Source organism: Pyxicephalus adspersus, chromosome 12 (genome assembly GCF_032062135.1).
Source record: "Pyxicephalus adspersus chromosome 12, UCB_Pads_2.0, whole genome shotgun sequence".
NCBI lineage: Eukaryota > Metazoa > Chordata > Amphibia > Anura > Pyxicephalidae > Pyxicephalus > Pyxicephalus adspersus.
The window spans coordinates 5,782,737-5,796,279 of record NC_092869.1 but is presented as its reverse complement, the minus strand read 5'-3'; the positions used below and the strand labels follow the sequence as shown (position 1 = coordinate 5,796,279).

At 36.9% G+C, this 13,543-nt stretch overlaps 1 protein-coding gene across 3 annotated transcripts; it reads left to right on the top strand.

The window, feature by feature from the left end:
- The first annotated feature begins 371 nt into the window (after positions 1-371).
- Positions 372-13,274, top strand: LOC140341991 (high affinity immunoglobulin gamma Fc receptor I-like). Of its 3 annotated transcripts, XM_072427972.1 has the most exons (11): positions 372-461; positions 1,404-1,427; positions 1,737-1,994; positions 2,642-2,893; positions 4,544-4,825; positions 5,846-6,127; positions 6,236-6,511; positions 9,183-9,314; positions 10,604-10,684; positions 11,233-11,267; positions 13,035-13,274. In XM_072427972.1, exons 1-11 carry the CDS (start codon positions 431-433, stop codon positions 13,119-13,121), a joined length of 1,740 nt encoding a protein of 579 aa, XP_072284073.1. In that variant the 5' UTR covers positions 372-430; the 3' UTR covers positions 13,122-13,274. The 3 variants fall into 3 exon arrangements, with proteins under 3 accessions (XP_072284073.1, XP_072284074.1, XP_072284075.1); XM_072427973.1 differs by lacking the exon at positions 9,183-9,314; XM_072427974.1 differs by lacking the exons at positions 9,183-9,314; positions 10,604-10,684; positions 11,233-11,267; positions 13,035-13,274 and adding an exon at positions 8,764-8,960.
- The last annotated feature ends 269 nt before the right edge of the window (positions 13,275-13,543 follow it).

Below are 13,543 nucleotides of genomic sequence, written 5' to 3'. Positions count from 1 at the left end.
ATTCCTGCCTGGCTTTTGGTTTGACGTCACATGATTTATATATTGTGTGATTTTATTGTTTTAATTATGTCTTAATAAAAAGTTATTGTTTGCACTTTTAAAAACTTAAAAAAAAAGTTGCTTATAGTCTACATCAGTATTTAGAGGTATTGTAGCTAAGATTATAAATTGTATTCTAAATTAGATTAGGCCTCTACAGCTAAAATATTGCTTTCATATCATTTGAGGTTTCTTAGAACAGAGCTCTTAACTTCTACTTAGATTAGCTGGTTTATCCTTTTTTAATGTTTTCTTTCTTTTGAAGAACTGGTATGCAAATTGCAAAACTTTGTTTCTACATACTTGCTTCTTTCTTTTGTTGGCAAATACAGGAAGAATTTAGTAGCTTCTGCTTTTAAAATCCGTAGCATTATTTGCATCCCCATTCATCATGAGTTCTGACTTCTCTGCGCTGCTGGTCTGTAAGTAAATTTAAATTTCATTTTGGAAGTGCAAAGTCTTATAGTGGCAATGGTTTAATGATTAGGGACAAATGCAACTCATCATAACCTATAACCAATCACCTTTCATCTTTGTGAATGCAACTAAATCAGACTTATTCAAACTTTAAACCTCAGAAGGAAACTTAAATCATTTTGGATCTCTGGGATTCCCTACTACTAAAACTATTTTATTGGTGGTCAGTGAAAAAATGTCCCTTACATTGCTGGTCAGTGAGATGAATGCACTTATTGCATGGTTATCAGACTATTACAAACAGCTGAAAGGATCATTGCTACCATTCCGCTAGTTCTGGAGGTCAATCAGCCACTACTCAAGTAAATTCTAAAACCTCTGGTTGATCCTTTGTATTATAGGAAAATGGAATTTAGTATTATAAGGTAATATATATCAGCACTGCTTTTCACACTGCATGGTAGAAGTAGGATAGGTATTATATACCAGCAAACTAATAGTCTATCTAGTCTTTTTGGTGTTATATTCACATATGTGTATAGTTACTACACTCCATTGAAATAGGATATATTTTGAGGATCATTTAGTCACTTGATCTACGTTGAGGGGTTTTGCTGTTGGTCAATGTGTCTCTGGGAAAAAAAATATTAAGAAATGTACCCAGTGGGGTCACAATCAGCAATAAAAATTCAAGAGGGGTCCTAACTCTCCAACCTGCCTTATCTTAAGCTAAATGTTGGCTGGTTCTAAGCATAATGAGGAAACGATTAATGTATTATGTTTACTTGGGATATGTGTACCTTACATGAATGTATCCACGATCAGTGAAGATAACAAGTAGAATTCAAAAATGTTTTGATTGACAACAATTATTTGCCGTGAACTGCTTACATGTATGTATTTATAAGATATTTTGTATTAATATGTGATTTTGTTTGTTTCTTTAGTGATGGTTTTGAAAATAGGAGCAGGTAAGACAACGTTTGTTACCCATAAAAAAGTTGTTTTTTAAACTATTATGCAACAGATTTTTTTTCTGCCAATGTTTATTCACATTCTGAACACCCCAACACTATACCAGACCGTATAGATGGTCCAGCGGTGGTAGCCTTTTTTTTTTTGGAAAGAACTTCATTTTTGCATGGGCCACATACTTTTATATACTGGAATTTAACAGGTTGACTATACCATTAACAATTTATAGATTTTTTTTAAAAAAAGCAGTTATAGCATTTTTTCAATGTTTGACTATTTGCCATGTGCAATGTTATACATTGTAGGATCTTCATCAAGACCTGTGCTGACCTTCAACCCAAACTGGGACAAGATCTTCACAACAGAGTCTCTGACAATGACTTGTAATGTAAGATCACCGGCTTCATCAGATCTGAATTACATCTGGTACAAGGATGGTACTAGGATACATACAGGACAAAACTTTGTAATCAGATCTGCAAGTACAGATAATAGTGGGAATTACCAGTGTGAAGGTACCAATACTGGTAGAAGTGATCCCGAGAGACTTCATGTCAGTCATGGTTGGTAAATATAGAGCTGTACCCTCAAAAAACAGACAACTCAAAAAACATTTAACCCACTGGCCATTTGTATCTCAGGATTCAAGTTTAAAAAGAATTGTGTATATGAAGTTTGTGATCTCAACTTGTAGAAAAGATGAGTGACATATACTGTATACAACATACTATATGTATTGTTTTTGAAAGGGCTTGGCCAATGGGTAGGAAAAATGTTGATTTCCATGGGTGTTTAGTAGGATGGAGATGGGTGGGCACAGAAAGACATGACCCGAACCCTATTCTGCTGATGCTGGTGGGGGTAATAGGTTCGCCTTGGGTACTAAAGAATCTTGACCCAGTGTAAGTTGTTTCTATTAAACTTTTGTAATAAACTTTTACAATACCTGCACACATTGTTGTAATGAAAGAAAATATACAAAGACAAAAGAAATGCGTGGGACTGTCATGCTGCATTCACATATAGGGATCCTACAGAACACAACATCATATGCCATGTTATGGGGAATAGTGACACAACATAACAAGCTGCTATCATAAAGAGATGGGAGAGTTGGGACCATATATGAACAGTGGGGGATGGATAAAGGGTAGAACAATGTTGTGTTGACCTTCTTCTAATACACATTGTATGTATTTCTGTGTTTCAGGCTGGGTGATCCTGCAGGTTCCTCTCCATGTTCATGAAGGTGATGATGTGACTCTGAGATGTCACCATTACCCCAATTATTCCTCAGGACAGACTATATTTTACAAAGATAATTCTGTCCTAAGAATAAGGGGAAATAATGAGATACGTATTGAAAACATAAAATTGGAAAGATCTGGATATAAATGTACAAAGGGTGTATATAACTTTAGATGGAATCAATATAGTGGAGAAGCATCCATACCTATAAAAGGTAGGTCCTAACAATTTTTTTAGTCAGATGGGGTAGGCTTGATGTCAATATGTGTTAACTATTGCTAGAAATGACCTCTTCTCAGACTGGGCTCTCCATTAGCATTATCTCTTCATTTCATTGGTATTCTTTATTTGCTGCTGTGGCAAAGTAAACAATGAGCATGTGCCAGAGACCAGATAGAAAATTGCAGCTCATATATATATATTAATATATATATATATATATATAGTGGCTTCAGAAAGTATTCAGACCTTTTGTTAAAAACTAAAATATCACATACATAGGTATTCAGGTCGTTTTCTTAGTATTTAGTTGAAGCACATTTGGCAGCAATTACAGCCTCCAGTATTTTTGGGTATGATGTAACTAGCTTTACACATCAGGACTGGGGCATTTTCTGCCGTTCTTCTTTACAAATCCTTTCAAGCTCAGGTTGGATGGGGACCGTGACAGCCATTTTCAGGTCTCTCTACAGATGTTTGATAGGCTGGGCCACCACCACCCAGGGCATTCACAAAGTTGTCCCCAAGCCACTCCTAGGTTGTCTTCGCTGTGTGCTTTGGGTCATTGTCATGTTGGTAGGTGAACTTTTGTCACAGTCAAGTTTGGAGTACTGTGGAACAGGTTTTCAAAGTGTAAATCTCTGTACTTTGCTCCATTCAGCTTTACCTTAAGCCTGGCAAGTCTCCCAGTCTCTGCTGCTGAAAAACACGCACACAGCATGACATTGCCACCAATACTTGACTGATGGGATGGTGTTGGTCAGTTGATGAGTGGTGCCTGGTTTCCTTCTGGTCATTAGACCAGAGTATCTTGTTCCTCACAGTCTGAAAGTCCTTTAGGTGCTTTTTTGGAAAGCCCAAGCAGGCTTTAATTTACTTTTTGTTCTGCACCACTAGCCACTCTTTTATTTAGCCATAAAACCCAGATGGGTGGAGGGCTCCAAGTATGGTTGTCCTTCTGGAATGTAGTATATCTCCACAATAGATCTCTGGAGCTCAGTCAGAATGACCACCAAATTCTTGGTCACCTCTCTCACTAAGACACGTCTCCCTCGTTGCTCATTTTGGCTGGACGACCGGCTCTTGGAAGAATCCTGGTTGTGTCAAACTTCTTCCATTTGAGAATTATGGAGGCCACTGTGCTCCCGGAAACATTCAGTGCAGCAGAAATATTTTTACCTACATTTCCATGTATGCTATGCTAAGGCAGTTTATCCAACTCTTGTAATTGGTGGCTTCAAAAGTATTGACGAAAAATAAGGAAACTACTACTTCCAGCTGCTCCACCCAAATTCCCCATCACCTATTCTGCTTAGTGTGATAATAAGCCGGATAGCTGGGGTGCTAAGAGGTGGTGACAAGACACAGTTGGTCTAGGTAATAGGAAATATTCCTGGTATAGCACCGGGCAGTGTTACTATTACACACACGACAAAGTTGTATGGTGTATTCTGGTTGGCCATCAATGATGACAATGTGAAATATGTATTTATGAAACCTAAAGTCCCTTTAACTCAGGACTGTTAATCTGTAAAATAGGACATTTATCGAAGTCACATGGTTTCTTATTTTAAAATGGCTTTTATAGTGACATCATACACTAGAAAGTATTAGAGGTTCACTCTTTGATATTTCTATTTTACAGAACTGTTCACAACTCCTGAAATAAAAGTGACCCCATTTCCGATAACGGAGGGAGATAATGTGACTGTGACATGTCATACAAATGTATCTCCATACAGACCAGACACAGAACTGCAGTTTGTATTCTATAGAGATAATCAGATTCTTCAACCATTCAGTTCATCTGATCAATATGGAGTCCAGTCTGCTCAGCTGGAGGATTCTGGGAAATATTACTGTGATGTGAAAAAAATAGGTGGAAAAATAGTAAAGAGGAGTAAAGATTGGAATATTAAAATAAATGGTAAGTAGAAACTAACAACTAATGGATAGAGAAAAACAATCTGTACCCCTCCCCCACCCTCAGTATTATACTTTAGTGGTATTTGACTAAAACATAACATAGAGAAAGGAGAAGAGGAAAATACATGACTTTAAAGTAAACCTTCACATGACCTACCAAAATAAAACCAGAATTTATTTCCAGAATTACTAATATAAATCTTGATCCCGATTGTGATCCTAAAGGGTATGTAGGCCCTAACAATAAACTTTTCTTTTGGTCACATAAATCCTGGGTTCCTTCCTGGACTCCACATCTGTATATAGTACAGAGGGTCTGTAGGTGCAGAGCTTACTATGTCGGGTGAACTCATGGAGCGTTCAATTTTTCAATTCATTCAAGAAGTCCATTTTATCTTATCAACTATAGATCAAATTTGTATTTCGAAATTTGATAGGCCAAAAGTGTTTGATATCAAGTGTAGATGCTAAAGAGCCTGTGAGAGATTGGTTGAGTTAATATATAATGTTTTGTATTTCAATGGGGAACAAAACAATCACTGTAAAAGAATGAAATGATTGGGGTGTTGATCCGATGATGATAACTGAGAACATCCACCATTTCCTTGAGGGCCCAGATTTTGCTTCACCTGTCCCCTGGCCCGACCTTTTAATGGACCTAGATCATCCTTTGTCTCCACACACCAGCATTTCAGTTCTTCCTCCCCAGGTAGAGTGACCCAGAAGGCCATGGCCTGGTGCCACCTAGCAGCAACGTGCCCAGAGGTCTCCAAGGCTAATGGGCTCTCACCTTTTGCAGGGTGCCCTGCCTAAGAAGATCCCGAAAAACTGTTCATATTCTGTCTTAGCTTTCTTTTTAAATAATATTACATGAAGGATTATAGAAGATTGTTTTGTGATTGGGTTTACATCTGTAAGTAGAAATCGGTTTCTTAGATTTCCTTAGAAGTAAGTCTTTCACTTTCATTCAGATCATTATTTATAAGTTATGTATCTGTATCACTTATATCCTTTCTTTCAGAGCCCTTCACTGACCCAGAAATAATAATGAGCCCAAATCCAATCCAAGAAGGGGACAATATGACCCTGACCTGCCACACAAAACGTAGTCCATACATTCCATCTACAGATCTGCAGTTTGCTTTCTATAGAGATGGGTGGAATATTCAGAGAAATAGTTTATTTCATCATTATGGAGGCCAGTCCGTGAAACTAGAGGATTCTGGGAATTATTCCTGTGACGTGGGATTATCAGGCAAAAATATAACAAAACAAAGTAATAAATTATATGTTCAGATACAAGGTGAGCAGAACATTTTCCTCTATTCTATCCATTTGTGGATATACCATGTACACATCTGTATAGCGATCTTGTCTGATAAGATTACACTTATATTACTTTCCTATGCAGAACTCTTCTCTCAGCCTGAAATTGAGATGGTCCCAGATTTGGTAGAAGAAGGCAATCAAATGATCCTTATATGTAACACAACTGTATTAACAATGAGAAATGACCTTGAACTGCAGTTTGCTTTCTACAAGAATGGACAGAGTATTCAGGGATTCAATTCATCTCATCAATATGAAGTCACATCAGCTGAGATAAAGGATTCTGGGAATTATTCCTGTGAAGTAAGAACCAAAAGTGTGAAAAAGAGAAGTATGGAAATAATTGTGGACATACAAGGTAAACAGTTATTTTCACTTTGGGAGTATTACTTTATAACTTTATACTATAACAGTTTACTATATGCTTGTTGGGCTTACTATTTAATGGCACAGCATGTTCCCACCACTAATCTGAATGGCCAAATTGAATGGGGGAGCAGGCCGTAAGTAATTAGGGAAGTTGACCCATGTGATAAGGATGGGGGAGAGTGATGGAGAGGTATGAGCCATTCCTTGAGACAGCACAAGCTGTATTTTTGGAGAAGCTCATCATCTTCTGAGGTATGTGTACAAATATGGAATATTTATAGACTATTACTATATACTATACTATTTACTATTACAGTGAGGTTAAAAAGTTAGTTTTCTTCTAGATATAAATCAGAGCTACCTCCTATAATATACAAATTCTAGAAAAGAGGACAAAAGAAAAAGGTTCAAGCTCCAAGATTATTGGTAAAAAAAATTATTTATGTATTGGTACATTGTTGGTTTCATACATAATTATTGTACATAGATCATTTAGCATATATCCAGTCTAGTTCAATTGTCACCAGACTGCAGTATATATACTGGACACAGTGGTTCTAGCTATTTTAAAAACGAATAGCCGCGTAAGTCTTATGCAATTCCGACGCGTTTCGCCTCACTGGCCTTCTTCAGGGGTGTATAGACTTAAAGACCGCGGTCTGCATATAGGTTCCGGGGAAGAAACAACATTGAAATATACAGTTATCTTATATGATAGTGTGTATAAGGAGTTTTTTAGAATATAGTTGATTGAAATGAGGTGTGTAGAATAGTTGTTTGTTGTACTCTGTTGTACTATTTACATATTAATAAACAGCAAAATAACATATAAACCTGGTTCTATTCACACATATGAGTGTAACAATCAACACATATGTGCTTTCTGACACTTTTTGAACATGGTAAATGATTACTATATAGTATATGGTCAATTGCATGGATCATAGTATTAGGTAGTAAACTGGTGCAAATGTAAAGCTAATACATAGGCAAAATATAGGATGCCTAAAAGGCTACTTACATTTAGATAGTTTAATGTAAACAAGAATAGTCACCTTAGTTTTAGAACGTAGGTAGGATGAATCACAACAGTAATAGAATGCTGGTGGGAGTGATATAGAGTTGTAAATAAACTGTAATATACATTACATAGTAAGGATGCTAAGGCTATTTACTGGTTTTATAATATTGCATACTTATGTATAAAAATACACATACCCCAGGATGTAATAAATTTTGCCTCCAAGGAGGTCTATTTATGAAACAGTAAATTAATAATATTATTCACTGCTTTTGAAATCAAATCCTGGAAAATTTACCACTAGAAAATGATTGGTGAATTCCAGATTCACTGTTTTATAAATAAACTGCTATGTCTTTATCGCAGAAATAAAGATAAGTCCTATCTATGCAAAGTTAGGGATAGTGTGAGGGACGAGAAGTCTTGTTGGTGGGTGGATTTTGCTCTAATTATATCTGAATTAATGAGACTTATGAATTAAAAAATGTAAGTTTTTACTTAAAACAAGTATAAAACAAGATTTTGTTTTGCCTTCAAAGCATCATTGGAAAAAAGAATTTCAGTTTTTATTTGGGTGACACCTATTGGCATGTCCTGGAAATGCATTTGTCTCTGGTTTGGCAAATCAGAGCTGTCAGTCGTGCTGTTTGTAATACTTTACATGAGGACAGTGCCATGTGCTAGTGGACAGGAAGAAATTATAAGATCATCAAGAACAAATTACCCAATTAAAAACGAAAAATAAAACCAATAAAAAGTGGAGATAAAAGATATAGAGGCCGAGCACATGATTTTATTAAACTTTTTTTTTTTTTTACTTTTTTTAAAAATATATTTTCAAAGTAACACACCATAAATATCTGTAAAGGTTCTCATTTGTCTAGGTCATTGTATATCTAGTGGAAGTTAGTCACATTTACCTGATGCTGTCCTTAGACTTGTCCTACTAAGCTGCTTTGGGAGGCTATGGAAGTCTTCAACATTACAAGAACAAGTCCAGCTGAATTTATTGAATAGGTACCTGGTTGTATTGATTCATATTTATATGGTTGATATATTCATTGATTGCTGTTTTTAATGTTAGCAGTTATGGCTGCAGTTTGTGACTCAGGTTTATACTTGAGTCAAAGTATGTAAAGTAAAAGTAGGTACCTCGGCTGTGATTCAAATCATTTTATATCTGAATATATACTGTGTGTGTGTTTTTTTTTTTTTAACAGACTTTACCAAATCCATCAGATTGTCATGGCTGTCAGGCTGTAGGCAACTTGACTTTGATGTCAGCTGTATTGATGCCATATGGCTACAGTTCAGCACTGGAGCATAGGCACCCACTGGAAGATCCTCCAGCTTTCTGGTCTGGTGTTGTTTGTATTGGGGTCTAAGGGACACTGCTTTAGTCCTGCAGAATTTAAGTACACAGGGCTATTGCACTAACAAAATATGGTGAATGGTGTACATTAATAAATTGTACAGAAGATGACTCCGAGTTTAAAATTCTGATGAGTGGCACAGCAACCAATTTGTCAAAATGTCCTAATTGCACTAAACATATATCTTTAACTTACTTGGTGGATGCATATCTCCTGCTAGCATGCTTTCACCAATTGTAACAGAGATGAGTATGTTCTTCTTACAGGCACCAATAATGAAGAGTTTCTCAAAATTCTACTGGGGACTTTTGGAATGTTACTCCTCCTTGTTATTATCCTGGTTGCCTTCTTAATTTCCTACAAACGTTTATCTGCCAAATCCCAAGAACCAGCAACGGGTAATTCCCAGTTTTCATTATGTGTAATTATTCTGTGTAATGACAATCATAGAAGCAGCCACTAATAAACTCCTTCTGGATGTCTCTGGGTTCAGAACTTTTTGGGTTACTCAGCAAGCATACACACAGTTAGGGACTGATTCATTAAGACTGGAGAAGATAGACTGTCATGGGAGAACCTGGGTGATCTAGAAAACCTGAAACAGGTCTAGGATTGAAAATATTTGCAAAATAGTAGGAAATTATTTTAAAAAATTGATTCCAGGTTTGCTGGATCATGCAGGTTCCCCCAGGAGAGGCTATCTAAAGAGAGTTAAATCAGGTTGTTACTGTCATATGCGCTTAATACTTACTACTTTAAATTAGGAAAATGTGTGCAGTTATCAGATGAAGTAATGTGATCTATGTGAGAGGGAATAAAATACACTGCAGACATTCCTCACTTAATGACCAAGTTCTGTTCCTACAACTAGGTAAAGCTATCATTGAAAAAAAAACCACTTACTTTCAAGGGTAGAAAGGTGTCAATCCCTCTGCGATCCTTATCTAGTCTTTATCAGCTCGCAGACTGGACAGCGAGCAAGACCATCTTCTTCTTGGTTCTTCCTATGTAACCCAATCTCGCACTGTGCGGACATAAAATCAGGTGGCATGCTTCCGGAAAAAAGTGCCAACCTCATTGCGCATGCACATGAGATCAGGCATGCGCAGAAAGAGCAGCCCACACCAACCTGGGAAACATGACGTAGGTATTCCAGGAGGCTATCCCAATCACTGTTTACCACCACTGGAGTAAGGTCAGAAGGGACATTATGTCCCAGCAAAGTTGCAAAACCAGGGACCCCTGAGGACCCACACACAAAAAATCATCCAAGTAATGAATATTGGACCTCAAACCAGAATCCTCCCACAGGAAAAAAAAACTCATATAGGTGTGGTGGTCAGGTGTAAACTTACTACTACATGAAAAGTATATCTAAGGCTAAGTGATTTTTTTATTGCAGTGTAATTTCTGCTGTTCCTGGTCAGAGGAAGCCTTAAAACAAAACTATAAGTAGTTTAGAAATAGTAACAATGGTCCCTCACTGCCCCTCTGATGAACAATCTATTGATTAGCTGGTTGGTCAACTGGGCCTGGTTGTCACAAGATAACGAAATAATAATCAATATTCGAATTTAAAATGAATGGCTGTAAAAAGACAATACCCATCATAGGGTGAGTGAAGAGGTTTGGATTTTCATTTTTAAACCAGGTTTGAGTTAAGTAACCATCACCTTCTACCTTTCAGAAGTCCGAAACGCATCCAATGAATACGATGTACAACCTGAGATCACATACTCCGTTCTTGCTATGCACTCAATATCTCAAAGTAAGAACCTTTTGTATATATTTATATATAAAGTTTTTCGACTTGCCCTAATTTGGTCAATGGGCCAATGGTAGGTCACAGATTTGACTTATTATAAAAAGGAAAGAGTTATAGCACATGTATCTTTTGTTGGAAACCACACTACAATGTTAGCTCTTCCACACAATGTAGTTTTGTGCTCCTTGAGCAATTTGAAACTTTAATTACCACCAATGATTTTTTTGGCAATCTGTAAGGGTGACATCCGTTCCACTAGCCAGTAATGTAAGAGGGATTCTTTCTCCTGACCACCAGGCTAATGTACGGTGACATGTGAATATAGTAATTATAGAATATATATTATATAGTTTAGGCTAATGTACGGTGACATGTGAATATAGTAATTATAGAATATATATTATATAGTTTAGTTCTCTAAACCCTAAAATTTATTTAAGGGTTCCGCCATGTTAAAAAAAAAGTTGAAAAGGCTGATGTATAGGTTTAGGATATATTTGTTTTTTTTACATATTGCATGGATTTACAATTTTTCTTTTTTGATCTTGCAGATGATTCGGTAAGGACAAATAAAAATGGTGGAAATGTAAGTATTGTATTGGAAAAGTTTTCTGAGCTTGAAAAAGTTTACTGTTAAAGGCAGAGTTGGAAATGTAGTTCTGAATGACCTATAGGAAAAATGTTGGCCCACAAAAATTTTTGTGGGAGGATGCTGTGTTGAATTTAATACTGACTTGGGGTGTCTATAGTGGCCAAATAATTAAAACCTAGAGCCCAAACAGGGTTAACTGTGACAATACCAGAATGCAGATGTGTGTCATCAGGAAGTACTGTAAATCCCAAATCAATATTACAGGTAAAATAAGTGAGCCACAGTTTTTGGAAACAGCTTGGAGTGCATGACGCAAACTCATATCTCCAAACTGTATGTTTCTTGAACTGAACTTGTAACCTTTTCATAATTCACCCCCTAGGTTGTCTACCCAAATCTCTGTGTTACCTGGAAGGAAGAGTAACATGGGTTTTTTATTTGGTATTTAGGAAAAACATGAGTTTTATTAAGCAATTTTCGTTAGTTGCTAGACAAAATTCCACTAACACATTTGCAGAGTTAATTAAATATAGTGTTACTATTTGTACTGTTAAAGTAACAGTCTAAGAGGAGACCAAAAAAGATCCATACTAAATCCTGACACGTTTTGCAAAAGTAGGCTTCTTCAAAGGAATAATCTGGTTACTGGTTTCAAAGGTAGGCTTGAGGAGTAAAGCGGCTTACACACGTGCAATTCTTGTCATTGGAAAGGATCTTTCACAATCCTTTCCAACGATAAGAACCGCACAATGCATTAGGATCCCTCGTCGTTCATCATTCGTGGATCCTCCAAGACGGATCCACGGACGATGAACGACGCGGGCTGTACACACCCCAGATTCTCGCCCGATATCCGGCCAAAGCTTGTGTACATAGCTTAATGTATCAATGTCCTGCAGATTACCTGAGTTCAGATGAAGGCTAAAGTGTGATAACCTACCATCAGATTTAAGATCAATGCCTGCCTTTGATATGGACTTCAGCAGGAAGCTGCAGAAAAGCTCAAGTAGGCTATAAACTATGAAATATTTGAACTCATTAGTCTCGCTTTCCTCTGAAGAAGCTTAGCATGGTGGCTCAGTGGTTAGCACTCTGGGCTTTGCAGCGCTAGGTCCCAGTTTTGAATCTCAGCCAGGACACTATCTGCATGGAGTTTGCAGGTTTTCTCCGGGAATGCTGGTTTCCTCACTCATTCTAAAACCATCCAGTTAGGTTAATTGGCTTCCCCCTAAAAATTGACCCTAGCCGGTATCAAAGACATATGACTTTGGTAGGGACATTAGAATGTGACCCTCTTTGAGGGACAGCTAGTGACATGACTATAGACTTTGTACAGCTCTGCGTGATATGTTGGAGCTATATAAATACTGTGTAGTAATAATTTAGCAAAATGCATCAGTATTCAGGACAGCTCTATATTGCTTTTATATTGAACTTTTACTATAACATTACAAAGAGTAATATCATTGTAATAACCATGTTTTTGATTACTCTGAAAGTGTTTTAGTGGAATTTGGTTCAGCACTCGATGAACATTCTTTAATTAAATTCAGGTTTGTTTAATTACCAGAAAAAAACTCTTCTGTCTGATTTCTGGACATGTGTGCTATATGATTTCAGAGAAAATCTCCTCTCTAGTGTTATAATCCATCAACATTAAACCCATGCTTGAAACTTTTTTAATTTGTTATTAGTGGCTTTTTAGACTTGTCTTATTTTTGTAGTGATTCTTGTTTTTTGTTTGGTGTTTTTGTTTGTTAGAATGTGGTGTACGCTGCTGTGAAGCCCACTTCAAGAAAGCAATCGGCTGCTGACCCTGACAGCATCTATCAGAACATTAGATCCTGAAGAACCTTTACTGGGGTCCCATATCCTGAACTCTTGCACTGAGTTGATGAATAATGTTCTTTGCTCTGTTACTACCAAAATCAGCAAAACTGAGCTGCCACCTTCACAATTGTATCTCAGCTAGACCACATGACCTCTTCAAGTTTTATGGTTGTAAGTTGTGGGGTCTGGTTTTATTTTCTGTCCTGTGCTACTTTTGCAGAATTTCCATTCTGTTGTCCTCCACAAGCTGGTTATCTTCAAGCCATAGTCCCATTTTATATTGCAATATATATATATATATATTTATATATATATATATTGTGAGGGGTTAGGCTCAGGATCGCCTTTGCTGGGGTCAAAGGACACTTGTCTGGTTCATCCAATTGAGATCACACCACCGAGGTATCAGCTTTAAGCTGGCTTGCAGCCAGGTTTATTGA